This window comes from Hippocampus guttulatus, chromosome 17 (genome assembly GCF_054856545.1).
Source record: "Hippocampus guttulatus isolate MCC_2025c chromosome 17, RoL_Hgut_1.0, whole genome shotgun sequence".
Classification (NCBI taxonomy): Eukaryota; Metazoa; Chordata; class Actinopteri; order Syngnathiformes; family Syngnathidae; genus Hippocampus; species Hippocampus guttulatus.
The window spans coordinates 1943635-1969516 of NC_141277.1; the positions used below are offsets into that span (position 1 = coordinate 1943635).

General features: G+C 44.7%; 2 protein-coding genes across 9 annotated transcripts; both read left to right on the forward strand.

Annotated features, from left to right (window-relative positions):
• The first annotated feature begins 546 nt into the window (after nucleotides 1-546).
• Nucleotides 547-12266, forward strand: sh3bp2 (SH3-domain binding protein 2). Of its 8 annotated transcripts, none has more exons than XM_086135086.1 (13): nucleotides 547-1434; nucleotides 7729-7868; nucleotides 8667-8769; nucleotides 8869-8986; nucleotides 9104-9171; nucleotides 9282-9367; nucleotides 9437-9526; nucleotides 9794-10499; nucleotides 10657-10780; nucleotides 10943-10998; nucleotides 11205-11280; nucleotides 11678-11737; nucleotides 11819-12266. In XM_086135086.1, the coding sequence occupies exons 2-13, from the start codon at nucleotides 7733-7735 to the stop codon at nucleotides 11942-11944; spliced, it is 1749 nt and encodes a 582-aa protein (XP_085991212.1). In that variant the 5' UTR covers nucleotides 547-1434; nucleotides 7729-7732; the 3' UTR covers nucleotides 11945-12266. The 8 variants fall into 8 exon arrangements, 7 of the variants coding, with proteins under 7 accessions (XP_085991212.1, XP_085991211.1, XP_085991210.1 ...); XM_086135085.1 differs by lacking the exon at nucleotides 547-1434 and adding an exon at nucleotides 1692-5281 and having other exon boundaries at nucleotides 9437-9517; XM_086135084.1 differs by lacking the exon at nucleotides 547-1434 and adding an exon at nucleotides 1695-5281.
• A 1903-nt stretch (nucleotides 12267-14169) lies between these two features.
• vldlr (very low density lipoprotein receptor) lies at nucleotides 14170-25858 on the forward strand. The gene is made up of 19 exons (XM_086134679.1): nucleotides 14170-14604; nucleotides 17280-17399; nucleotides 17505-17627; nucleotides 18393-18515; nucleotides 18592-18800; nucleotides 19095-19257; nucleotides 19553-19675; nucleotides 19940-20062; nucleotides 20201-20320; nucleotides 20455-20580; nucleotides 20809-20980; nucleotides 21044-21268; nucleotides 21379-21497; nucleotides 21784-21923; nucleotides 22142-22283; nucleotides 22662-22811; nucleotides 23713-23787; nucleotides 24112-24281; nucleotides 24850-25858. The coding sequence occupies exons 1-19, from the start codon at nucleotides 14427-14429 to the stop codon at nucleotides 24883-24885; spliced, it is 2637 nt and encodes an 878-aa protein (XP_085990805.1). The 5' UTR covers nucleotides 14170-14426; the 3' UTR covers nucleotides 24886-25858.
• Nucleotides 25859-25882: the final 24 nt, after the last annotated feature.

The following is a 25882-nucleotide window of genomic DNA, read 5'->3' on the forward strand; positions in this document are numbered from 1 at the left end:
CCACCAAAATTGCACGACACGGCCGGCGCCACAACTTAGATCTGCTTTTAGCCGGTCTAAAAAGGAGTCTACTTTCTGCCACCAAATTGTCAGGTAGGCTGGGAACAATTCAAAGAAAACGCCCCTTCTCCGCTAGGAGGCCGGCATGGCAGAGCGAGCTCTGCCAAATTTCAAAACACGCTCAACTAAACTTGACCCAACATGAAAAACAAGATTGTTGGTGCGCTGCCTACGCACAATAGAGCACATACAATCACAATAAGCAAAAATATGACCCCCCCCCCCCAAATAAAATGCAAAGGCGTTTGCTCGATGTTGTGAGTGCAGGCCAGAGGGGGAAACGGTGAAGGGAGGGTTAATCGTGCCAAAGTACAGTACAGGAAAAGAAACGGCCGAGGGGGCGTGTGGCCTCAGTTCCTCTTCCAAAACCACAATCTTATTTGTTTTATCTCCAGCTGCCTGAACTTCTATCATGCCTGAAAGCCTCCCATTGAGTTCCGCCTAAAGTGTTGATTTTCATTCTGTGTTTGGTTAAGGTTTCATTTTCACCCTCTATAAAGCTGCGGACTGCCGGTCAAGTTCGCCTTTTCTCTTGAACCGCGTCTTTCCGTGCCCGTAATCTTGAATTCAGTTTTAAAACCTGGCGGCGTCGCCACATGCTTTTGCGTTTACCCAAATGTTAATTTTCACTGACTCGAGTTTCCATTTCAGTCTTTGTAACTTTCAACGAGACGCTACTAAGGAAAAACAACAGATGGGTGAAATCATCATTTGCAGTTGCAGTTCTGGACGGAGTTGGAGAAATACTTGCATCCATTGCATGAAAATGTTACCCCTACTTTGGATTAGCCTCAAGTGAATTGAAATGTTCAATTTTAGCAGTTTTTGAAGTGTTTCATTAAAAAAAATAAAAATGGTCATGATAGGGGGGGTGGGGCTGTAAATAACTTCATGACAATTTTATGTACATAAAGGAGACAATTTATCATTGGTTCGCAATGATTTTTTTTTTTCCTCTGATAGAAGAAGTAAAAGTAGTCTGTACCCACATTTGGGACTAGAAATGACTCGTCATCCCAACCTAATCCATTTATATCTACTGTTTAAATTTGAGATCCGGGGTGATTCAACTTGAGGCTCCTCGTGTGGGTGTTTCTGACATAATGACAGATGTTTGAGGGAGTTTTCTCGAAAGAGGAAGCGAATTCAGAGTCCCGACTGCTGTCAAAGCAGCACCCTTGCGCTCGGGATTTCTTTTTGCTGCTGTCATTGTTTGAACCATTTAAATGAAAAGCGTCCTTCTTTTTGCCTCGGCGGAATGGAGGCTGCCCTACTAACGCCGTGCACGGAAGGTTCGAAAAACCGCGTCAGGAAGTGATCTGGGCTGCGGGACCGAGAGCTGCAATGCCGCTCGACTGACGCGACACTCGATGGGTGAGTTTCCTCCCAAATTGCAGACCGGTTGAGCGCAATCAGGACTTTTATACGTTCATTTTGCATTTGCTATTGTGCAGTTTGTGCGTCAATAGACCTTTCTTCTGGTTCTTCGATAAATGTTGGGGTAAGCTCTTTGCAGGGTCCGAATAATTATCAAAATTTTATGAATGCAATGGGGGGGGGGGGGGGTGCGTGCGTGCGTGCGTTGAATCAACTGAATTTTATTTTGTCAAGTGGCTGCACATAGTAGAATCATCTGGATTTGCATGCATATTATTTATGAATTGTATCTGGATGCAGATGATTTTATTTTGTGCAACCGCTTAATGAAATAAAATTGAGTTAAAGTTCAACGTGCCTTTATTTTATGTTTATTATTATTTATTTATTTATTTTTACTGTTTTGCTCCTCATTGTTTGCCCGTGTCCCCTTTTCTTGTGAACAATGTCTTCTGGTTTTTGGCCTTGCAATTGTTTTCTTCCCACTTCTTGTCAAGCGCAGTGTCAAATTTGGGGTTTTACTCACTGACTACTCACCATAGTCTCCGTCGCCAGAAGCTCGTTGTTTTTATTCTGAAGAGTGTTCATCATCTGAGGTACCGTCTCGACAACTTCACTGAGCAATGACAGCTTTTCAAACGCTAAAGATGCGACCTGACGCTGATCATCTTTGCGTCAAACAAAACTCAACGCAGCTCTGCTTACCTCTCGGCTTCGACATGATTGTTATTCACCCTTTTGCGGTTAGGCTGAAAATGAAACCACCAAGCTGTACAATATATCCAAACTCAGCCACACACATACACACCGAGAGGGAAATTAGCCTGAAATGTTTTTTTTTCACAAGCTTAGACGAGACAGATGTGTGACCACATCGGGCAACCGGGGTTGCCACACCAGGTGTCTTCATGTGAGACATCGTCTGAAACGGGCCACCCAGACTCGTACCCAAACAGTTGAGTGCACAGATGAGTTACTCCGAATCTATCTCGGGGACCGTCACCTGAGTTTTTCTCTGCATTTTGTTACATTCTAAGTCAAGACAAATAAAAGCAGACAGTGAATTGGTGCGAACGGCAAGGGGGTTTACTGATGACACTGTTGTGAGAAAAATGTCTTTTGTGGGACAGTGGTAGAGAGAAGCAAAGAACAATTCCCGGATGGTGGCCCACATTCTCACCAGAGGTATCATCCATTTAGCATGTGCGGTTAACGGCGGAAATGCCACCGACCGGATATCTCGCACCGAACTCATCTCTTAAGCTACATTTGCAACATCCTGCCCAGTCTGTTTTAATATAGCTTTTCCAATAGTTCTTTCTGAAATATTACAACCATCATCATAATGATAGTAGCAATATGTGGCTTGAACACCGTTATGCTTTGTCACGTAAGTCTACGGATGGAATGAACGTACGGAAGCGCTGCGGTTTATGAGCGTCACAATTAGCGGCATTGAAAAGAGGGTCTTGTGTTTATTAGGTGCCTCTCAAAGAAAGAAAGTCACTTCTGACAACTTGCGGCGACCGTCTCCTTTCAACGAAACTGAAAGTCACGAAATGAAAAAAAAAAAGTCATCATGTTGAAAGCGGGTTGACACGGAAGGATTTCAGTTGAATTGATGCCGGTGACGCCGTCTGCCCGTGCTGCCGTGTTGCTAGCCGGCAGACAAAATGTCTTGCGGTTTGAGACTGAAGTGGATGTGTCACTTACTGTAACAGGAAGCATTCTCACTCTCAAATGTCGGAGACGCACATGTCAGTGTATCCGCTGCTATGTGTGTTAATATCTACTACTATCGACTGTATTTCGTACCTTTATTGTAATCCCGGCTGTCATTCCATGGAATTAGTTTTTATGGGTGTTTATTTGTTAAAAAGAAAGAAAAAAATATTTCCATAACGCTGGCCTTATTCAGCAGTTGCATTTTTTTTTAATTAACCGAATTAAAGTTCTCGATGAGAAGAAGGCATTAAACAAAGATGTATTTCATGTTTTATTCTAAATGTGTCATTGGCGGTCTATTGTATCACTGGCCTGACTTCCGTGCAGGCGGTGCGGGTTCAGTTCCCACGCGGTGACAGTGTGAATGATTGGTTTACAGAAGTCGGAGGATATGGACATTTATGAGCACAATGGTGTGTTCCCTGTGATTGACTGGCAACCAGTCCGGTGCTGTTTTTTAGCCAATGTATGATGGCTAAGGACTGGTCACTAGCAGGACACATACTGTACATTTACTGTATAGAAAAGCAGCCAGTCATACTCTCGTTCACATCTATGAACAATTTAGAGCAGAGGTGTCAAACTCGATTCACATTGTGGGCCACATACGACCTCAGTAGATGTCAAGTGGGCCGGAGCATTAAAATTATACCATACTCTGCTATAAATAACCAAAATATCATGTCTTTCCTTTGTTTTGATCAAAACAGTGTGTCCCCTTGCGGATACTCCATGAATTGCACCTCATTAACAATATTCATTCCGTGTCTTTTATGCATTTTTTTCACTTTTAAATGATCCTGCGGGCCTGATTGAACCTCCTTGGGGGCCGGTTCCGGCCCGCGGGCCGTATGTTTGACATCCATGATTTAGAGTCTTCAATTTACGTGCACCGTTTTGAGCCATGTTGCTGCCCATAATATTATGCCATTGAATTTGTTTCCACTATTTTGTTCTTATTTTCTATTGTTCAATTGTTCTATTTCACTTAGACTTCCTCCAAACAAAAGTATTTCCCAACTTCAGACTCCAGGTGAGCCGTGATTGGTCGTTACCTGAGCCCTGAGCGGCAGCAATGTTATTTTCAGTCGACAGCAAGTGGCAAAATGGCCGCCCCCTGAGAAGGCTAAAAGCGGTTGGATTTTGCTGCTCAACTCATATTCCACAAACGCAATAGTGGAAACATATTATTTTCAAGAAAATCTGGGGATTAACCTCCCCTTTATCAACTCCGTTTGTACTTTGCTGAGTCTTAACACAGGTCTTGTCATTCGTGCCCGCTTCCTTCAGCCTCTTTTCTCCTGTTAACTATATTTTAAAATTGGCAGCGTCAGGGAGGAAGTTGGTGAGTACAAAACTCACATCAGACTGAATGTTGTGAGATGTGAAAAAGCTTCACTGAGGGAAAATATGTTCTTGTATGATAGGGAAATCCAAAACAGAACCACCATGAAAGGCTTCGACAGGGTCAAGGTCACTCGTGGGACACGCGTACTCTGGCCCCACACTATACTTCTATGGCCAGTTACCTGAAAGGAGCAGCCATTTTCATTGACGGACGTTTTTTGGACTGCCAAGGAAGGAAAGGCCCCCCCCCCCATCTTTTTTCAGTTCCTTTGTGTGCACACGAAGAGCATGTTTGTGCAGAAGTGCGGGTTCTTTCCGTGAACCAATCGCATTGTGGCTGACACAAGGCAGGAAGGAAAACGCTTCGTGCAGCCAACCAATCACAACGAAACCACTGCAGGAAGTGAGGGACAGACTTTGAAGACTTCAAACCCACTCCGCAGAATTAAAAGAAGACACAACTGATTGACCTATTCTTCTTACGTTGACCTTCCGTACGTCCTTCTGCTCATACATTCTCTCAACTCGCCACCATTGGCAACCTGGTCTACATTTTCTGTCTCTACTCTCCAAACGGACGCCCCCAACTCTTGCTATGTTCAAGGAGATATTCAACCACCATCAAACTTCGTGAGGTAAAAAAAAAAAAAAAAAAACATGCTGCACTGGGATTTGCTACCACCGGCATGTATGTTCCATCTATGAGGAAATCCGCTCCGTGGAGCTCCAAGTCCAGCGCCAGGATGTGTTTTCCAGAACAGCGGGATGTCATGTAAGTGGGGACCTTTCTTTACTAGAGTTTATATCCAAGGCATATACGCACAGAAGCTGTGTACAATATACCATAGGAAGTCATTTGTTTTTGAAATGGGCGTCGTTTTTGTGGCATCTGTCTTCACCGATGTCAGTTTCTGTGACCACAGAAGGTGTTTCAGTCAGATGTTGCTTATTTCCTCCTGATACTGTTATCTGTTTGAGATAAGACTCCATGCCAAGTCGGTTGTTGCTAGGCTAATGGTTTGTGTGAGAAAATGGGCCATTTCCAGGAAGTGTTTTAGATTCGACCCTCTGTCAGCGGGGAGTATGGGCGTGGAATCTTATTTGTCTTCCGGCCTTGTGCTCTTTCTCTTCACCCTCAGAATTTGCTTCGATATGTATTCGTTTCACTTTTTGGTGTGGCGACAGTTGATGACCGGATTATGCATTCTGCTTTTTCTGATAAATGTTTATATGACGGACAGCACAAGTGCATACCAACTTCAACTTGAGGATTTGTGCTTCCTTTTAGCATTATGTAATACGTATACATAAAATGCATGTTTGAAAATAAGGCATTCGACTTGGCAACCTGACTTGAGTGGCCAGATTCTTAATTTATTTATTTTTGCTGTGAATAATCTTAAATGGTCCTATCGAAAGCATTATGCTGATTATTAATGCACCACATCCTCTGAGCAGAGGAAGTGACCTCAGAATGCATTGGGCAAAAAAAAACAACAACAAAGAAAATTATGCCTTCATTTTTCAAAATGGAGGTTGCATTGTGATTCAATGAAATGCAACCAAATTTGTCAGGAGAGGAATCAATTGTGTAGATGACTATTAAGATGAAGGACTTTGGGCCCTTTTTTCATACTCAGTGCAAGTCTAGCGGAAAGGAAATCCAGTTGATAAACGGAAGGAAAACCCGGACCTCTACCACACTAAGATGAGAATGGCGCAGTTCGCACCAGAAGCAAATCACGCATATCTTCTGTCTGTTTGCTTGCAGTCGCTCCACCCTAATGATGGATCGGCTTTTTTCATCTTTTATCTGCATTCCTTTTCAGCCGCCATGAGATTGCCATGCCTATCATTCCTGAGGCTTGACTCAGTGTTTCACTTTTAGCGCCAAAACTTGTCAGCGTTTCACACAACCCTTCTATAGTGGTATCACAAAAAAAGCAAAACGCAATGATGAGTTTCATCCCTCATATTTGCTAATGCCTCACATGATGTCACATGGGATGGTTTGAAATATTTATTGATAAAGTTCTGTTCGGTGACAGCGACAGGGAGTAGATGGCGTCGTTCTTAGGCCACAAATCATCATCCGCCATTTAGCCTCCGGGGTCTGCTGATAAACTGGAAGTTACCCATAAACTCCTTTTGAGGATGAAGGGCTGGACTTGCGGTGTTTATTTTAACACGAATGCACTTGCCAGACTCACACAAACACAGTTGCACACACACTGACTAAATGCGCAGATGGTTGGCGTGTTGAAGCCAAGGCACTATCTCGCTTAAGGTGTGTGAGGGAGGGCACGCATGAGAAAAGTTTTCCAGTAGAGGAGAAATTTAACTATGTCAACCTCAAGAGAGGAAGAGGAAAAGCAAAAGCAGCCGAGTAGATTTCATCGGGATCCATTCAAAGGTCCTGCCATAGAGCTGCTGCCCAGCGTTGGCGTACGGGCGGTCGCCTCGACTGTCCAAAAAGACAGCGATGCGGTGAAGAGCATCAAAACAAAAGTCGACTTGAGGTAGGCGGCAAACAGAACGGGTCGTAGCTTCTCACGTGGTGCAAAGGAAGGTCTGATATCGTTGCATGTGGCATTCATACGGCGCGAAAAAGGTAGTGCCGATCAGAAATACGGCAGCTGACATTTTATGTTTACTTTTGCAAAAGTGGTGTCAATTATTTTATGTGTTAGTGCCTTAAAATGTTGTATTTTTAATTATGCGAAGCGCTCTGTGCATAAAAGTGACTATATAAATTAAGCTACATTACCGTGCCCTGAATTGAAAGAAGCTTAATGATGTCATGGTTATTGCAGCAAGGGAGGAATTTACTCCATCCGCTTTTTCTTTTCTCCATTTGACTCACCAAAAATGGTACATTGCGTTTGTGTCACACATGGTGATTTGGGTTTGTCGGTTACACTTGTTTTTCATGGAACTGATTTTGTTTGCTCCGGGAGTGAGCAGTCAGCCCAATCTCTGACATATGTTGCCATCTACTGACCACTTTTGTCAGAGCACATATTCCTCAGAGCAGGAACTGACGCTCCACCATTTCATTTCTTTTTAACCTTGAAGCCGAGGGATGTGCTTACTGGCTGCGAAGCTACTTTAAATGTTCCATTGCTCACTACGATTTGTCTTTGTGTCTTCCTTTCGCTTCCTGACTGTGGTTCCCTTTCACTGGCATTCTTCCTCGACTTCCCTTTCTTTTTCATGCAGAACCATGTCATCTATGGAGGTGTGTTGGCCAGTGCCGATGCGAGCCATTGGCGCACAGAACCTCCTCACTATGCCTGGAGGAGTTTCCATCGCAGGATACCTCCACAAGAAGGGAGCCAGCCAATTGAGTCTCATGAGATGTGAGTCAATCATCCAATTTCTAGATACAAATGTGGAGATGTTGTGGTTGAAGCGCCAGGAGTCAAAACGAGTCAAATCACCAATTTACTCTCCAATTGACCAAAAACAACAACAGTCGTTTATGGCTCGATCGGTGTTCTTTGCATTCGTAACCTAGCAACCAGAGCCACAAGATGTGGCAGCTTTTCCGCCATCAACGGAAGTAGAGCCCCATGGGGCATGGTTAGCCCTTGGCGGTATCACAAATCGGTGCTGCGTTAGCAGCGTCAAAGGACCCTATTTTCATTCCCAGTGCAAGGGCCTAACTGCAGGCGTGGGTGGAGTTTTCTTTCTTTTGGTATTTTGCTCTACGTTGCACAGGTATCGTTTGGCGTAACGGGGCATTTGCCCCGTTGTGCGTCGTTGTGGGATGTCATTTCCGGTCCAGTCGTAACGGCATCCGTCATTTGCGTCAAAATCTGGGCCGTCGGAGCGCAGTATGCCGTACATGACATTGCGATACCAGAAATAGACTCACTGGGGTCCGTTCATGCCATTGGCAGGTAAACTGCAAGTTCTCCCCTTGCGGATGATTTAGTCAGCCGGGCATGCGATGTGGGCAATTGAAGTCCGCCTTAATTGCAACAACGATCTGTAATATCAAACGTTCTGAGAGAGTTCCAATAACATGATGATTTTGTGTTAGAATTACACAAAGAGATTGCCAACTGTGCTAATATCTACCTAAAATTTCTACTTGTGTACCCAAGTGTACCCTATGTGACCAGTGAGTGATTACTTTTTGCTTTTGTTTTCAGGGCCGTTGAGGTATATCATCATCCACAAGGGCTGTGTGTACTACTTCAAAAGTAGTACGTCTCCTGCACCACAAGGAGCATTCTCTCTGAATGGTTACAACAGGTCAGCAGTTTTTTTATCCTGATCGAGAGCTGCTCAGATTTGTATCCGAGTTTTTAAAAAATGCATTTCGTGCGACGTTATGTTTATCTCTGCCCACAGAGTGATGAGAGCAGCAGAGGAGACGACGTCTAACAATGTTTTTCCATTTAAGATGATCCACTTCAGTAAAAAACACAGGACGTGGTTTTTCTCTGCAGCGAGTGAAGACGAGAGGCGGGTAGGAACAATCACACCCACACGTTGTAGCTTTGTAATACCGTATGAATAGTTGTGATGTTGCGATGAACGAGGTAAACACTCAGACTGCAAATATATATTTTATGCTGTGATGCAGAGATGGATGCGATCCTTGCGACGGGAGATTGATCATTATAATGACAGAAAAGAGTCCCAGATTCCGAGGTGACCCGATTATATACCCATTGCAATTCTCCAAGACAGAGCCAGGATCGTTGTTTCGTTTGCTTTTTGCATCGAATAATTGAGTGAGAGCACTGTTGTTGTCGCCACAGTGACTCCGATTCAGATGCAGACAGTTTCTACGGGACCATCGAGAGGCCTTTGGATATTAAACACCCAATCAATAATGAAGACGCTGGTAAGCCGTGCGGAGGAAATTGATTTCGGATGAATTTGCCACTGAGCTCCTCAACCCTCCTGCAAGTAGAATATGGTGAGGATGATGATGAGGACGACGCTGAGGCAGACTATCTGAAGCCAGACGGTGACAGTTTCCCGGCATGTACAAGTAAGCCAAGTAAGCACAACTCCAAACACGCATGTCCACGTTGGGGTCCACATGCAATTGTAAAAGCAAGATTTGAAGGGCATACATTTGAATATATATATATATATATATATATATGCCTTGCCATGATTCCCAAAGTTTGAGCGGTGTCCTGTAGCATTCATCATCACGCTAAGTTGAACCGTCTCTTGACTTTGCCATTTGACAGTAACAGGAACTTCAAGAACAAACTAGCTGCTTAAAAACCAATTGAAAATGTCGGTTCTACTTCCACAGGTCGACCCACCGGGCCTCCGCCTTCTTACCCGCCTCCTCCCGTTCCGATGATTCCTCAGCGGCATCGAGGATCCCGTTTAGACGTCCACAAGGACCTCCCACCTCCAGTCCCATCCCACAACAGATTCCAAAATAGCGCAAACCTCAGAAAGACACCAACCTCGATGTCGACTCCCATTCTTAAGGACCCAAACAAAGGTCCGCCCCCACCGCCCCCCTTTACCGCCAAGCTGCACAATCGCCCGTCACTTATCCCTCCACCGCTTCCTCCACCCAATTCACAGCGTCCCCTTAAAAGTAGGGTGTGGTCCGTGGTTGGGCCGGGGCCTGACAGGAGACCCCAGAGGCCTTCCTCAGCTGTTTCACTCCAATCCCCCACCAACTTGCCCATCTGCGACCAACTCGAAAACAGGATGCTCATCATCAGTGATTTCGATCATTGCTCTCGCGATGCCGGAAGCCTTCCGGCTCCTGGCAGCAACCACCTCACCGAGCCGAGCCGACCAGTGACCAATGCTGCGAATTTTGAAGGCCCACCCCCGAAACCTCGAATGACTCAGACACCCTGCGGCTACCCACCGGTACCCTGCCACCCACCTCGATCTCCGCTTCTTCAAACTGGATCGCACAACCAGTGTCCAAAACCTCCCCCAGTCAAGCCTCCACTGCCTTTGACCAAGGCCAGGCAGCCAGGCACGCCCCTCCAGTAAGTTTCACTCGCATACACGTTCTGACATTTTGTGGCAGTTTGGCAGATATAATTCGCAAATATTCTTATAAAAGGGATGTTTTGCCGTCTTGTTTCAATTAGAATGTATTTTGGCGATAGCAGTCCTGCTATTTGAAATGTGTCTTCCCACCAGAAGAGCAGCCCCAGAAGGTCAAAGTTTCCGTTTATCAGGAGACAAGACTGCTACGGAGTTGAAGAAGAAACGCGACTTGAGCAAGTGCACTGAAGGCGACGGTTCCGATGAGGACTATGATGATGTAAGAAAGATTGCAAACAAGTTCTGATTTATTTCCAATCATGACACTTGAATTACCGTGAGCATGAACACAACACCCTGTTGGCAACACTTGATTAATATGTCACACCAAGTAATGAAGAGCTCATTTAAAATATATTTAACAAACAAATTTTTTTTGCAGATGTATCTGCCAAAATCTGTTTTCATTGACTCGACGGAAACCAGCTTTGTAGAGAAGTATGACACTGATAATTTGAATGATACTTGTGCTATCAGAGTTAGACGCATTGTAATATTGATTTAACAGTCATATATCTTTTCGTTTGTGGGCCAGCCTTTGATTCCTACATGAATGTAAACGTAACGCAAAAGACTTAGCAAGACAGTATTTCTTCATGCTTATTGCTTCCACTGCTAAAACCTGGTGACATTTGCTCCTATAGATTATTTAAGGAGAGCTCCGTCGTGCTGCAAGATGGTCTTTATGGCATCAGGAACTCTGGAACCAAAACCTCCAAGGTAAAAAAAAAAAAAGAAATAAAAAGTTTGCATGTTCTCCCCGTGCCTGCGTGAGTTTTCTCCGGGTACTTGGGTCCCCCCGCCCCCCCCCCACATTCCAAAAATATGCATTGCGCTATGATTGAACACTCTAAATTGGCCCTCGGTGTGAGTGTGAGCGTGCATGGTTGTTCATCTATGTGTGCCCTGCCATTGGCAGGCAACCATTCAGGGTGTCCCTCACCTACTGCCCGAAGGAAACCGGGCTAGGTTTCAGTACGCCCCGCGACCCTTGTGGGGATGAAAGTGGATCAGAAAATGGCTGGATGGATAAATATTATGGCCAATGTTTTGCCAACAATTGATGCTTTGATTTGATTGTGCAACCATGGTAACACCCTAACATCAATGTGTTCAGGTGCTGGTGGTATGGGATATCAGCATAGGCAAAGCCAGAAACTACCGGTTGTTTGAAGAGGTAGACATGTTCATATTTGACCATGACATCAGTATGACATTTGAAATTCCACACTGAAAGTTCCCACTGTGTGAAACGCAGGCCGACCAGGTGTTTCTGGACTGCGACGCGACCTTCCCCACTCTTTCAACCCTGATCGAACACTACTACAGCCATCCTCTTCCTCACCAGGGCTCCCTTTGCCTGCAGAAGCCTTACTCCAAATAAGCATCACTTGAAGCAAAAGGGAGAGCTTGCAACGTTAAAATGTCGACGATAGCAAGGACACAAACCTGCCTTCAATTCAGAACCGAATCGTTGCCATCGAGAGCTAAATATCACTCTCCTCACTTGGGGTCACACAACTGGCTGGTCCTCACTCTATATTTATATTTACTGTCCAGTACATGCAAATGTAAATAGGAATGCCATTTTCTACAAAGTAAGAAATTGTAAATGAGATGAAACGGTATAAAACTGGGCCTGATGTCATCTTTTCTTTTGTAAAGAAGTTGTTGAAATAAAGTCAAAAGTATAGCCTAAAAACCTGCCATGTATTCATCGAGTGATTAATATTTGCTAAAGACACAAAAGAAAAGTGATCGGTTTGTGACGTCCTTCTCAGGAATAGACACAACTGGAATTGTTCTCCTGATATTGAGCATCAAGTAGCGGGTAGGTTAGCCTTAGAGTGCATCTTGCCTGTCGTAAAAAAGAGAGAGAAAAAATATTAAAACTATTATTAGGCGAGTACGAGTACCTGTTCATCCAAACAAGGTTGGATGTGTGCCACCACACCAATCGGATGATGCCTCCAGATGATTGCAACCCACTTCAAGTGTCGCTGTCTGTGGTGCTGAAGTGTCGCAAAAAGAAAAATAGGATGCCCTGTGTATTTCTTTTATGCCACATTGCACGTCTATTTAGTTTTCCAGACAAACTAGGTCGTCTTCACCTTGAAAGGTCTGTTACGTAATCTGACACGACCAGATCCTGATTTTAAACACGTCGCAAGATGGATTTGACAATAAAGTTTGATTACATTTTACAGATGATAGATTTTGGAAATGTCTGTCATCTGCTTAGTTTTTGTGAATCGGGCTTTTCCATTTGGGATAGGGTTGATCTATGGATGAACGCATGAATGAAGTGCAGTGAATGCACCAATTTGACATGAAACACCTCATTTATTGCTGTGCTTGAAATCTATGGTTGTAGAGCGAAGGTGCATTTCGTGGGATTCTACTGAGAAAGTTGGTCGTTTCTGCCATCCTTCTGAACTTCTTTAAAGAAGAGTACATCATTTGTGGTTACCGTTATGTAGTAATAACCCATTTGACAAAACAAATGTTCAGTCATCTGCAGTGTTCCATCCCCCACCAATAGACATCGCAGTATATTTGATGAGAAATAATTATTACATCTGCAATATTAACTGATGCTGGCAGTCAACCAATGCAAACAGAATTGTTCAGTGGCTTGTGAGGGTTTTTTTCCCCCTCAAAGAACGTAAGAATCTAGGGCAGAACAAGCTTGAAGGGGAATCTGCGGCCGTCAGCCATCACTAAGGATGAGGTTCAATCCTCTGATGGGGACAGAGTCTGTGCGATCTCATATCATATTCTAGATATAAAAAGTTAAATTTAAAAAAAAAAAACATGGATTGAGCTTGAAAGTTAAAAATTGACAAGTGTCCCTTGGGTGGTGAGATAGGTATCATCAGCAACTCGTGGTTACACGGGCCCCCTCTAGTGGTATGCAACAGAATCATTGCATTGCCCAAGTACAGTACTTGAGCTGTATTGAAATTTTTGGTGAATGAAATTTGCATATAGCTTTACAGAACTGCTGGTTTTAAAACATGATGGTATATTTTCATTTCCCTTTCACATACAGTAAATATTAACTGAATCACTTTCCAAACAGTGTTTTTCTCTCCTTTCTTTCAGCAAAAAATTGTGCAAAATATTACAGTGGTTTACAATATTCTTATTAAAATTATTCATAATACCTCGGTCTTGGTTTGGATACATACTGAATTATTTAATTACTATAATTAATTATAATTAATATTTATTTTTATTTTTTTATTATTTCATTTATTATTAATACAGCATTTTAATATTGGTCGTATGGTGTTACTTGGAGAGCTTTTGTGAGGTGGCATTGAGAACCACAGGAGTACTCGAGATAAGCACGTGAAATGGTCGTTATTAGTCAGCAAGTCAACATTATTCAGGGCTCGTTTATCTAAATCTGTGGATCAATAAGCTGGGTTTTTGACATAATGCACGTTTTGATTCAGTCAAAAACATGCAGTATTTTGGTATTGTTGATGAGCTGAAAAAAATGAAATTAAAAGCAGAGTGTCATGCAATTTAGTGCGGATCGTTAAGGGTTAACAAGACGTAGGGAAGGAGGAGGGGAAGAAAAATCCACCTCGGTTGAGACTGAATCGGTATTGCACCAGCAAAGCGATCACCAGGGCCGGCCTACCGTCACATTTCCGAAATGGATTCGGTGTGGAATCGAGTAAACAGATCCACGAGCGGCCAGTGAGGCGCGTGACCATTAACGCTCGTCGGTTCCGTAAAGGCGCGCGTCAGTCGGTGGGCTGCGCGCGTCAGCTCGCGTTTGCGTGTGTACGTATGCGCGTGCGTGGGAGCGTGTACGTCCGAGCGCACGTGCGAGAGCGCGCGCGTACGTGCATATGTGGTGGGCGCTTGAGTGGCGACAGAGCAAGCAGGGTAGCGCCACAGCAGAGCGAAGAAGGCAGCGCTCGGCTAGCAACCAACCGCACGTTCCACGGCGAGACATGATCGCTTCCACACCCGGAATCCTTCTGCTACCGCTGCTAATATGCCTCCAGCACTGCGCGGGCGTTCGCGGTAAGTCTTGACTCTCACCGCGAAGCCAACCCTGGCAGCGCGCTGTCGGCAACGTTAGCTAATGTCGCCGCGCTTGAACACCTGTCTTGGTGCTGCCCCGCTGATTGAATGACCCAGCTCGGCTGCGCTGGTACCTCGCGTTTATTGTTAGCAATGTGACAATGCTGGTATAACTCGTTTTCTTTCCACAACACTGGATATTGCCATAATCTCCTTCCGAATGTATATTGGCCATTCACGCTAATTATTTCGGATTCCTTGGAATGAATGGCGATGCGGGCCCGTTTCGTTTGTGTTGCGCAGACACATTCGCGTCTAATTGTCGACCAATCAGTTTACTCCATACGAGGGAAAAAAAAACGTTTGCTGTTCCCATGTGTCCGGAATCTGCGCTTCTCATTTATCAGTATTGACTGTTATTGACACTCATTCATTGTCAAATTGCTGTGTAGAAGTGGGTCACGGTGAGCTCTGGGATGACATAGTGGCGACAGCTGAGTTTACCTGCCGCAGGTGACTTCAGTCTCGCTCTGATAAGCGTGCCGGTCTTGTCTGCCGTCTGTGTGATGTCGTTTTCTCGAACCGAATGCCGTCGAAATAATAAAACATGCCATGCATTGCTATACAGTAGTGCAGTAGGTGCAAGTGTTTGTGAGAATATCACTGTCAGCAATTGTAAATTTATGCCGTTTCTGCACCAGAGTTGAGCAGATTTGTACTAAAAATTTAAATACGACTGAGCTTTACTTGCGCAGTGATTCATTTGTGTCCCACTCGAGCACAGGTCACCTACGTGTTCCCTGTGGCTACTACCTAAGGAGCTAAATTGTAGACTGTGGGCCTCTTCTAAAAATAGATCACCAGTGATGGGATATTGTCATTTTCTCGGAATGCTGGAAAATCGATCATTTGAAAATGTCAACCCTGGCAGAGAGTTCTGAAAGTAATTTGTTGCCAATTGATATTTGTCTGTTTCCTAATTGTGAGAAATCATTAACATGATCAGTGTCTTCTCAGCCAATTACTGGGCACATCCACACAGCCATTCACACCCAAGGATAATTTAGAGCAGGGGTGTCTCAACCTTTTCTTCCAAGGCCAGCTGACAGACAAATCAAAAGATGCAATGGCCACTTTGACATTCCTCATCTTTAATTCATAAACGAGCTCAAATCAGTCTGTCTTTTTGCGCTCAGGCCAAAAGAAGAGAAATATTATCACCGGTAAAATCTTCATGTTTGGTTTAATTGTATTTTTTTGTTCGCGCCCCCCCCCCATCTGTTTTTGAGATGTCCTTTTTTGTCAGTGGTCGTGGAATTTACCTCATGCAAAAATGAAACTGGGTGTTTTTGCTTCTGTAGTGTATACTTTGCTAGCCTACATTAGCTAAATATTACTGCGTGTTAATCCCAAACGGTGATCTTTAAGAGTTAAAAGTTTGTCGCGTGGGTGAGTGCGCACATCTGTTTGGACACGTACAAGGCCTACGCAACAGTTTGCAGTCGGGTATTATTTGGGCTAGTATGTTAGCTAATATTTACTAACACTTCTGTCCTGAGCAGCAGCAGAATCTTACTTCCTCATTCAGAGCCAAAACAAGAGCCATCTGTACTTGGCAGACCTTGACAGCTTCTCCTTCACTTTGAACCCTCCCTGTAGAAATAAAAAGAAAATCAAAGCCCGGATGTGTACGTTGCCGCCAAATGGATTTTTTTAGATTGTGTGCGGGCTAACTTAAATCACTCATACACCATACGAGGCAGATTCTTGTGATTGAATATCATTAGCATTTGTAATACGCTCACCCTTTGGTTCAAACGGGCAGATCATAACGGGAACGTGACATTTAAAACTGACATCTCAAACAAGCAACTATTGCCTCATCTCCGATTCTTTGTGCTTGCTAAAGGTAACCGGAATGGAAGTGTTGGACTCTGCCAAGGCCAGACAATTCTGAAGAAGTCACTCGACAGGAAATGATGCCGGAACAGACTGTTGGACTCCTTTTACTTAAAGTTTTAACATTGTAGCCTCGTTTTCAATCTTTGAATTGAGTTCGCATCACATTGGTAGAGGAAACGCAGGCTCAATGATCAAAGGCTTTAGAGAGTGAGAGAGACTCTTTGGCTTTTTCGGCTTGCACTTTTTTTCTTTTTGTTTGATATTTAGGTGTGTTCAGTTTTCGAACGCACACCGTGTTATTCACTAAACAATTACCCCTTGAAGAAATAAAATAACGGGCAAGTACAGGCTCGTAGATCTCGATTTAAGAGCCTCTTGAGCAAGGAGTCTCACAAATTAGCTGAGCAGCAGCAGCAATGCTTGCCCTGATTAAAATGGATGGAGCTTCCCTCCGCTGTTACTATGATGGCACGCTAGACCCAGATCCTCAGCTACATGAGCGCAGGCGGCGTCGGGGTGGGGGGGGGGTGCGCTTGGCTGCCGAAGTGGGCGGGGTGGTGGACAGCAAAAAGAAGAAGAAGAAGAGGAGCAGCGGGAAACGTACTGCAACAGTTTGTGTTACTGGGGAAAATTGCCTTAACGTGACCGCCAGTGGGACAGCATTTATAAAAAGCACAGTGTCAACCTATTTTTAGCAGGACGCAAGGTGCAAAAGGCTATTTTTCTTTCTGTGAAAGTCCAGTGCTGTTTGTCATGATCGGTTTGTCTTCCAGGAACAAAAACGGAATGTGTGGCCAACCAGTTTCAGTGTGCCAATGGTCGTTGCATCCCGTCTGTTTGGAAGTGTGATGGCGACGAGGACTGCAGCGATGGCAGTGACGAAAGGTCATGTGGTAAGAAACTCTTGCTGATTTGACGTTTTTTTGTTTGTTTGTTTTTTTCGCACATTGCCTGCGATTGTCGGACTGATTGCTTTTCTCTTCCTCCTTCCACAACAGTCAAGAAAGTTTGTCCAGACTCGGACTTTGTATGTCGTAATGGCCAGTGTGTTCCAAAGAGGTGGCAGTGTGATGGGGAGCCAGACTGCGAGGACGGGTCTGACGAAACTGTGGAAATTTGCCGTACGTAGAGGCCAAGCCTGTCAACTTGAAGTCTGATTTTTGAATTTGTCAAGTGTTTAGATTGGATGTTAGCATTGGGGGTCTTTTTTTTTTTTTTTTACGACTAAAATAGCGTGCACTATACCGTCTCATTGATCAAACTCCACTTCATAATTCATCAGTCTTTCATGTTAACATTTTTTGGATTGTTGGAGATTAAATTACATCTAGTTAGTCGAGACTGTTTTCATTATCCCTTGGGAAAAAAAAAAAAAGGGTAATATTGCTCCTGAACTTTGGGAGGGATTTGCAAAGGAGCAATAATTTGATCCAGTTCACCGAAAGTCATTTCGCCCCCCCCCCTCTCTCTTGAACAATATTTATGGTCGGATTCCTGAAGGTCTTGTACTTTGAGGTTCCGTCCATGTGCATGTGATTTAAGTTCCAGGCATACTCACGGCAGTATACACGGGCTAAGCTGCATGTGCAAATGCTTATCACTGCGGGGTTTACCCAGCTGTACTTATTCTTAGAATGGATAATGCTGCACTTGCATTTTTATTGACCTTAACGGGCACCGGTTGACTTGGTCATTGGTTTAAAAAAAAATATATATATATATACATATATATATCTACAGTATATTAAAAGAAACTCCCATAGCATATGGCAATATTAGCGATGAACAATTCTGTGTAACAAAGCATAAAAGGACTGCAAGACTTTTTGTTGTTGAATTGTGACCTGTGTGGGTATTTATTTATTTTTTTTTTAAATCTCATGCAGATATGCGGACTTGCCGTCTGAATGAGTTTAGTTGTGGCGCCGGTTCCACTCAGTGCATCTCCAACTTCTGGACTTGTGATGGCGAAAAGGACTGCGACAATGGAGAGGATGAGCTCAACTGCGGTAGGCCATGATCATATTCTCGTCTACGAAATGAAAATGCCCTTGAATTACAATTTGGCTTTGTGTGAATTTGCAGGTAACGTCACCTGTGCTCCAAATGAGTTCACCTGCGCCAGTGAACGCTGCGTCTCCCGAAACTTTGTCTGCAATGGCGAGGACGACTGCGGCGATGGCTCCGATGAGGTGGATTGTGCGCCTTCTTCCTGTGGCCCGAGTCAATTCCAATGTGGGAATTCATCGTGCATCCCCGATAGTTGGGTGTGCGATGAGGATGTTGACTGCCAGGTAAGGGAGACGCAATAAAACGGGAAGCGTAACGTTTTACAAAAGGCGCAACTACATTTTCATGACGACGGAAGACGTCACCACTGTACTTTTCCTCCAATTCACAGTAAATGCAAATGATTTCAATTGTTGCTTGAGTAACTGTTGTTCATCCCTTTTAGTTGCACCCAGCCAGGTCTGCATCGGCTAGTTTGCGCTTCTTGTCCATTACAATCAAGAGCGCTCTTCTCACACACACACACACAAGGATGATGTGGTGCACGTTTTGAATCCAACTTGTCTGTTCTTCTGCAGGATCAGTCTGATGAGTCGCCGTCACGTTGCGGTCACCACCCAACCCCACGAGCCAAATGCTTCACCTGGGAGATGCAATGCCTTTCGGGACAGTGTATTGACAAAATGAGGAGGTGTGACGGAGACCCCGACTGCAAAGATGGCAGCGATGAACAAAACTGCCGTAAGTGCAAACCCATATAAACTTGTTTTTTTTTAATGCCACAATTTCGGGGGGGCGTTTTGATCGACGATGCGGACCAAAATGCAACCGTCGAAACAAATGGTTCGGCCATTTTTCACAAGCCATCCCGCCGATAGTTATGTGGCTTAGTTGTACTTAAATGTTCACACTGTGACGTAAGCTTTCCTGTTTTTTTTTTTTTTTCCATGAGGTGCAAACCATGTTTTTTTTTTAGGGGGGGTTAAACTTTTTTGGAGTGCCTAATGATTGAACGGATGATGTATGTTGTTGGCAGCTGTACGCAGTTGTGGAGCAGATCAGTTCAAATGTGATGATGGCAACTGTATCCCGGGCAGCAAACAGTGCAACGACATCCGAGAGTGTCATGATGGATCAGACGAGCTCAACTGCAAAAACCGTAAGTTCTGAATTCTTCAATTGCATCTCCTTCCCCTGCTTTCCTGTTTTGTTTTTAAGCAAACGAGGTGAGAATTTCACCCTATGTTCACTTCGGTGTTCCCCCTTCGCGAAAATTGCTTTCTTCCTTGAAATCCGTATCTGTAGCAGCAGCTGGGGAATAATGATGGAATAAGCATCACAATGGGTCAATTTCAAACGATGCAGGAGAAGTAGTTTTAAATGTAGTGCAAATCTTTTTTTTTTTTTTTTTTTATCTTCGCAGAGACTCACTGTCATGGACCCGAGAGGTTCAAATGTCGCAGCGGGGAATGCATCGAAATGAGCAAAGTGTGCAACAAGAATCGAGACTGCCCGGACTGGAGCGACGAACCCATCAACGAATGTGGTGAGTTTTGCAACACAAAATAAAATCGGACTTTAACGGCCCGTTCGACGCTGTGTGAAAGTCCCGTGCCATCCGTAGAATACATTGTCGAGTCGGCTGAACGCCGATGCGGTTTGCCCGTTTTGTCATGCTCCGCAGGTGTCAACGAGTGCCTGATGAACAACGGGGGCTGCTCGCATCTCTGCAAAGACATGGCGATTGGCTTTGAGTGTGACTGCACGCCGGGCCTGCAGCTCATCGACCACAGGACCTGTGGAGGTATGACGATTTTTCTTCACCCACAGTATTCATTTTAAACATTGCCTGTTCACGTTAGCTAGCGATTGTTTCAATACTGCCGAGAATGTGACCATTCCAAACGACTGACGTCATTCCCACCCCTCTTCCCTCAGACATCAACGAGTGTGTGAACCCGGGCATCTGCAGTCAGATCTGCATCAACCTGAAGGGAGGATACAAATGCGAGTGCCACAACGGCTACCAAATGGACCCCACTACCGGGGTCTGTAAGGCTGTAGGTGAGTCATACCTGATCCGATGGAATCGTGGCAAAAATGGTTGGGTACCGCCGGGCTAAAAAAAAAAGATCAATAATAACTTTCAACTTGAATGAGGTTGCGGGTTCGCATGTTCTCCCCGTGTCTGCCTGGGTTTTCTCCCGGTACTCGGGTTTCCTCCCACATTCCCAAAACATGCATGCTCGGATTACTATGAGTGAAAATGAACAAGTCCTCCTTTATCCAAAGGGAAAGAGCCCAGTCTGATTTTCACCAACCGCCGGGATGTCCGTCGTCTGGGCCTTGAGAGGAAGGAGTACACTCAGATTTTGGAGCAGCAGAGGAACACGGTGGCGCTGGATGCGGATTTTGACCAGCAGTTGATGTTTTGGGCCGACTTGGGACAGAAGGCCATATTCAGGTAACTTGCACGTTAGTCAAGCGCTGGTCGTCGTGTACGACTGCCGCCGTCTTTTCTCAACAGCACCGTGCTGGACAAACGAGGCGACGTGAGCACCCACAACAAAGTGATCGAAAACGTCCACTCTCCCGTTGGAATCGCCGTGGACTGGATATACAAGAACCTGTACTGGTCCGATCTTGGCACCAAAACCATTTCTGTCGCAAACTTTAATGGAACCAAGCAGACGATTCTCTTTAGTCGTGGCCTGAAGGAACCAGCTTCCATCGCAGTGGATCCTTTGTCTGGGTAGGTGTTTTATGTATTTTTTTGGGGCGGTGGGGGATGTAATGAACAGTATACTGCACAATCTTCCAAAATCTATTTTCTGACTTTTTATTCTCCTCCGTCAACTGTAGGTTTCTGTACTGGTCTGACTGGGGTGTGCCAGCCAAGATTGAGAAGTCCGGTATGAACGGAGTCAATCGGCAGATTCTGGTGGCGACGGACATCCAGTGGCCAAATGGGATAACCCTCGGTAAGAACAAAGCGGTGCACTCCAAGCCTACAAGTCGGTCGCGATATTTGATGCGCCCGATTTAAAATATCACTTCATCAGATTGGATGTGATTTCATGACATTATCGGCTACGGCGGGGCGGTGTTGAGGTCTTCATCTTGAACATGTGGCTTGTGGATGATTTTGGGTTGTTTTAGCCCTTCAACATTTCCATGTTTGTCCCTTTTTGGACCACATTTTAATGGCCTTTTTTGACATGTTGTTAATGTCGCATTCTTCTAATATTGCGTCTGTTGTTGGTCTAGATCTGATCAAAGGCAGGTTGTACTGGGTCGATTCCAAGCTCCACATGCTGTGCAGCGTCGACCTGAATGGTGACAACAGGAACAAAGTGCTCCAATCTTCAGACTACCTTGCTCATCCTTTTGCTCTGACTGTTTTTGAGGTATTGCTGCCACATTTCTTTTGCGTTTTTTTTTCTTTTGGACCAATCAGTGGGATTTTTTTTTTTGTCCTTGTACGTTTTTTTTTTTTTTTTTTCTCTCTCCAGCACAGCTTTTTATGTGCAGCATTTGAGATGTTGACAAATACATACTGGATTTTTTTTTTCTCTTTCCCATTAAATAAAAATGAGATGCATGTTGTCGTGACCCTCCTTTTCAGGATCGTGTCTTCTGGACGGACGGCGAGAAGAAAGCCATCTATGGAGCTAACAAATTCACCGGCTCGGACATCGTGACGCTAGCCAACAACCTGAATGATCCACAGGACATCATCGTGTATCATGAGCTCATTCAACTTTCTGGTAAGAACATAAAACAACGGAGGGTCGTGTACAGGCCCCGAATTTGTGTAAAGTCACACCCAAAATGGATTGTGTGATGAAACCATAAATTGGTGGGTTTGTGGGTTGTTTTCAATATATTTAGAAAATTCTTTCAGATATTTAGGTGAACGTCAAATGTTACAATTTTCACTGTATCCAGATCGACTTTCCATTCATCTTAAAGTGAACTTAATTATTTCCATTCATCGCTGCATGAGGTCATCTACTCGTCGAATTCCCTGACCGTCGACCCGGTGCCGCATGCCTTTTTTGCAAAGAGTCCGCTCGGCTCTTCCTTGTAACGCGATCCGGGAAACGGCAAGAGTGGATAACCAAAAGCCTCGACTTGTTTTGCAGGAACTAATTGGTGTGCAGAGAAAGGTGCAAATGGAGGCTGCAGCTTCATGTGTCTGCCTGCGCCACAAATCAACAAACATTCCCCCAAATTCACTTGCCTGTGTCCGGGAGGGCAGGAAGTGGCTGCTGACGGGCTACGCTGCGGTTCCGGTCCGTTCAAACGTATTGCTTGTCATCTTGTAGTTTTAAAGTGTCTCCATAATCCAAGAATGTATTTTCTTAAAAAAGATGCACATCTAATGGCTGCCACGCCAGCAGTCTTTCCATTCATTCCTCGCTTAACAATGTGACTGGGGGATACGCGTCTCCTCTACGCTGGCTGATTTTGTTGAGCCTTCTACCTCCCCTCCCAGTTTTTTTTTTTCTTTAAATATATACAGAGCCAGTGAGAGACGAACCCGGCAACGGAATTCCGCGCATATAAACTCCTAATTAGACTCTCGGCTGCAGACCGAGCAATCGGCGTAAACAAAGCACTGGAACATCTCCCTGACAACTGTGCGCCACTGTGCTCCTCAAAAGAAAAAATGCCCAGTTTGTCGAAGTTGCCTTGCGAGTTTGCGCGTATAATTGCGTTAACACGCCCTTCAGTGATTTTGGCCCGCTGAATTAATAGCGTGGGAGAAGAATGCCTTTCACCATCCCCTCGAGTTGGGTTGGAGCCAGAAGCCTTTATACTCAAACACATTTACAATCGCAGCTGCTCCAAATGGAACTGGGGATCATTTGTTCCTCGGCTTTTACTACCGCCTTGTTTTGTCACACAAGCTAGGTGCTAAGCACTGCCATCCAATGGACGGTGAACCTCCTTGCGGGAGGGGGGAAAAAAAAAAACGATCCTAGTAAATGTAGCGGCTTAAGCCAAAATGAAGTCAAATGCGTGTCCTCCCACGTAGTTCTTGCCATCGAATGTTTAGTATGTGGCGCAAGCGTTGGGCGATTTAAAATAAAGACTTTGCAATCCCATCTTGCGTTCTGAAGCACCTCCTAACATATATATGTCGCGTATTGCCTTTTTTTTTTTTTTCACGAGGACTCTTTGTTTTTCCAGAAGCCAACGCGAGTACGTCAGTTCAGGTGAACGCAGCCAGAGGTTCTGCAGCGGCTTGGGCCATACTACCCGTCTGTAAGTCATCCTTATCACATATACTTTAGAATTCTTGGAATTAGTACCAGCACCTAGGTTATATTTGGCACCCGATCTTGTTGCAGTATTTATGCGTGTCAAAATGAATCCTACTTTGTGCAAAATATGCTCCTGTTTGAATTCTGATTGACCTTTTGAAAGCGTCGGTACAAATCACTCATGGCGGCTGTCTGTTCATGGCTTGCCACTTGATGGCGCAATTCCAAGGTGGTGTTTCCCTCCCCCGATTATTTTTTTTTTTTCCTCTCCTTCCCTTCTTACTGGTGACTGGCTCAAAATTTGTGTGCGTGCTCACACCCTCAGTGGTGCTCGCCATGGCGGCAGCCGGCGGCTATTTGATGTGGAGGAACTGGACGTTGAAGAACCAGAAAAGCATGAACTTTGACAACCCCGTCTACCTGAAGACCACCGAAGAAGACCTCAACATCGACATCACACGGCACAGCGCCAATGTGGGCCACACATACCCAGCGGTAAGTAAAAGCCATTGAGCCGAAACGTACTCGACAAGCCACCGCATCTCACAACATGGCCCCGCCCCCCCCTCTTCGGTTGAACTGATAATATAAGCAGAGAAGTAAAATGGGTTAATTGCTGCAGAGTCCCTTCGCATTAAACTAGATTAAATCATTTCTTAGTCGCTGAGGATTGAGAGTGCTTGCCAATGACCTCCACTCTCATCTGCAGCCTTCCGTAATCTTGAGGGTATTGTTGGCCATCCTCGGAGCACAGATGAACTATATTAACCTCGGACCGCTCAAAGCTCCCAAGCAGGTCGACGCTGACCTCGGCCGCTTTCGACCAAACCCCGTGAACCGTGCAAGCAAATTGTCTGCAAAGCTGAATGAGCCTTTCAGTGGCTTAGTCATTTCCTGGGACGTCGTCAACAGGAGCCCCGTGTCACTCCGAAAGCCGCTTCATAACTTCAGAGTCGATGCATCTTTTGGTCACGCGATCGTACAACTTTTTGGACTTTGGAGGTCAGCGAGCATCTCGTTTGAATCATGATTCCCTAATTCTGTTTTCTTCTCCTTTTTTCAGATTTCAATTGTGAGCACAGAAGATGATCTCTCATGACCACGTCGGTGTCCCATCCCCCCCCCCCACCCCTTTTTTTTTGTTAATTAACGGAACTCATGGCAGAGCCTGTCATCTTCTTGTCCCCCTGCCGGTGGTTGTTCCATCAGCAACGTCAGCAGCGCTCAGTTACATGACATGCCTCCTGAAGTGCATTCAATCGTGGTCAGTGGTGGCAGGAACTGAAAGAAATGTTATTTATTTTGTAAATACTACTTTGGATTGTGTCGCTTTGTTCTCATCGCCCCGCTTTTGCAACTTTGCTGCCCTTGCCCTGAAAGCAATTTCAGTGTTGTTGTTTTTTTTTTTCTCCACCTTTCACCCCTCCTCTAAAAAAAAAAAAAAAAAAGAGGTGAGAAATTCCCAACAACGTACGAGTCGGTAGCTTCTTGCTGAGCTATTTGTGGGATCTTGAAATCATGCTGGAGGGCTTCAGTCCCGCTCTCACCAAACGGATCGAGTCTGCCGGACAGGTTTTCCAACTAGATCTGAACCACAACTTGCCTTTTTTTAAACCTAAATGCTATGCTGGGTCATGTATTCGGTAAAATGATTTCATTTTTGCAAGAAGTTGTGTTCTGAATCGTTATTATTATTATTATTATTGATAGCAGGTTTCAAGCACTGTACATATTTAGCCATCCTCTCAGACTGTCAATCAGGATTCTGTTCAATGCACTTTGAAAAGATTTGTGTAAATAAGATTGTATACGTTTAACCTGAGAGCTCTTTTGCTCTGGTCGGCCATTGTACCGGGGTTGGGGCTTCAAATGTACAAAAAGAGAAGCAACACGATTTGGTAAAACTATTTTGTATGTTTGCTGTGGCCGTGGCTCTTTTCTAGCCTTGTACAGTTGTTTAAACATTTCAAAAGCTCTGTATACAGTTTGTGTGTGTGTGTGTGTGTGTGTGGCGGGAGGGGGTGATTTGCAAAACGATTAAATTAAAACTCTAATCCAGAGAATTGTTCCAATCATAGCTTCCTGTCATTTGTGTA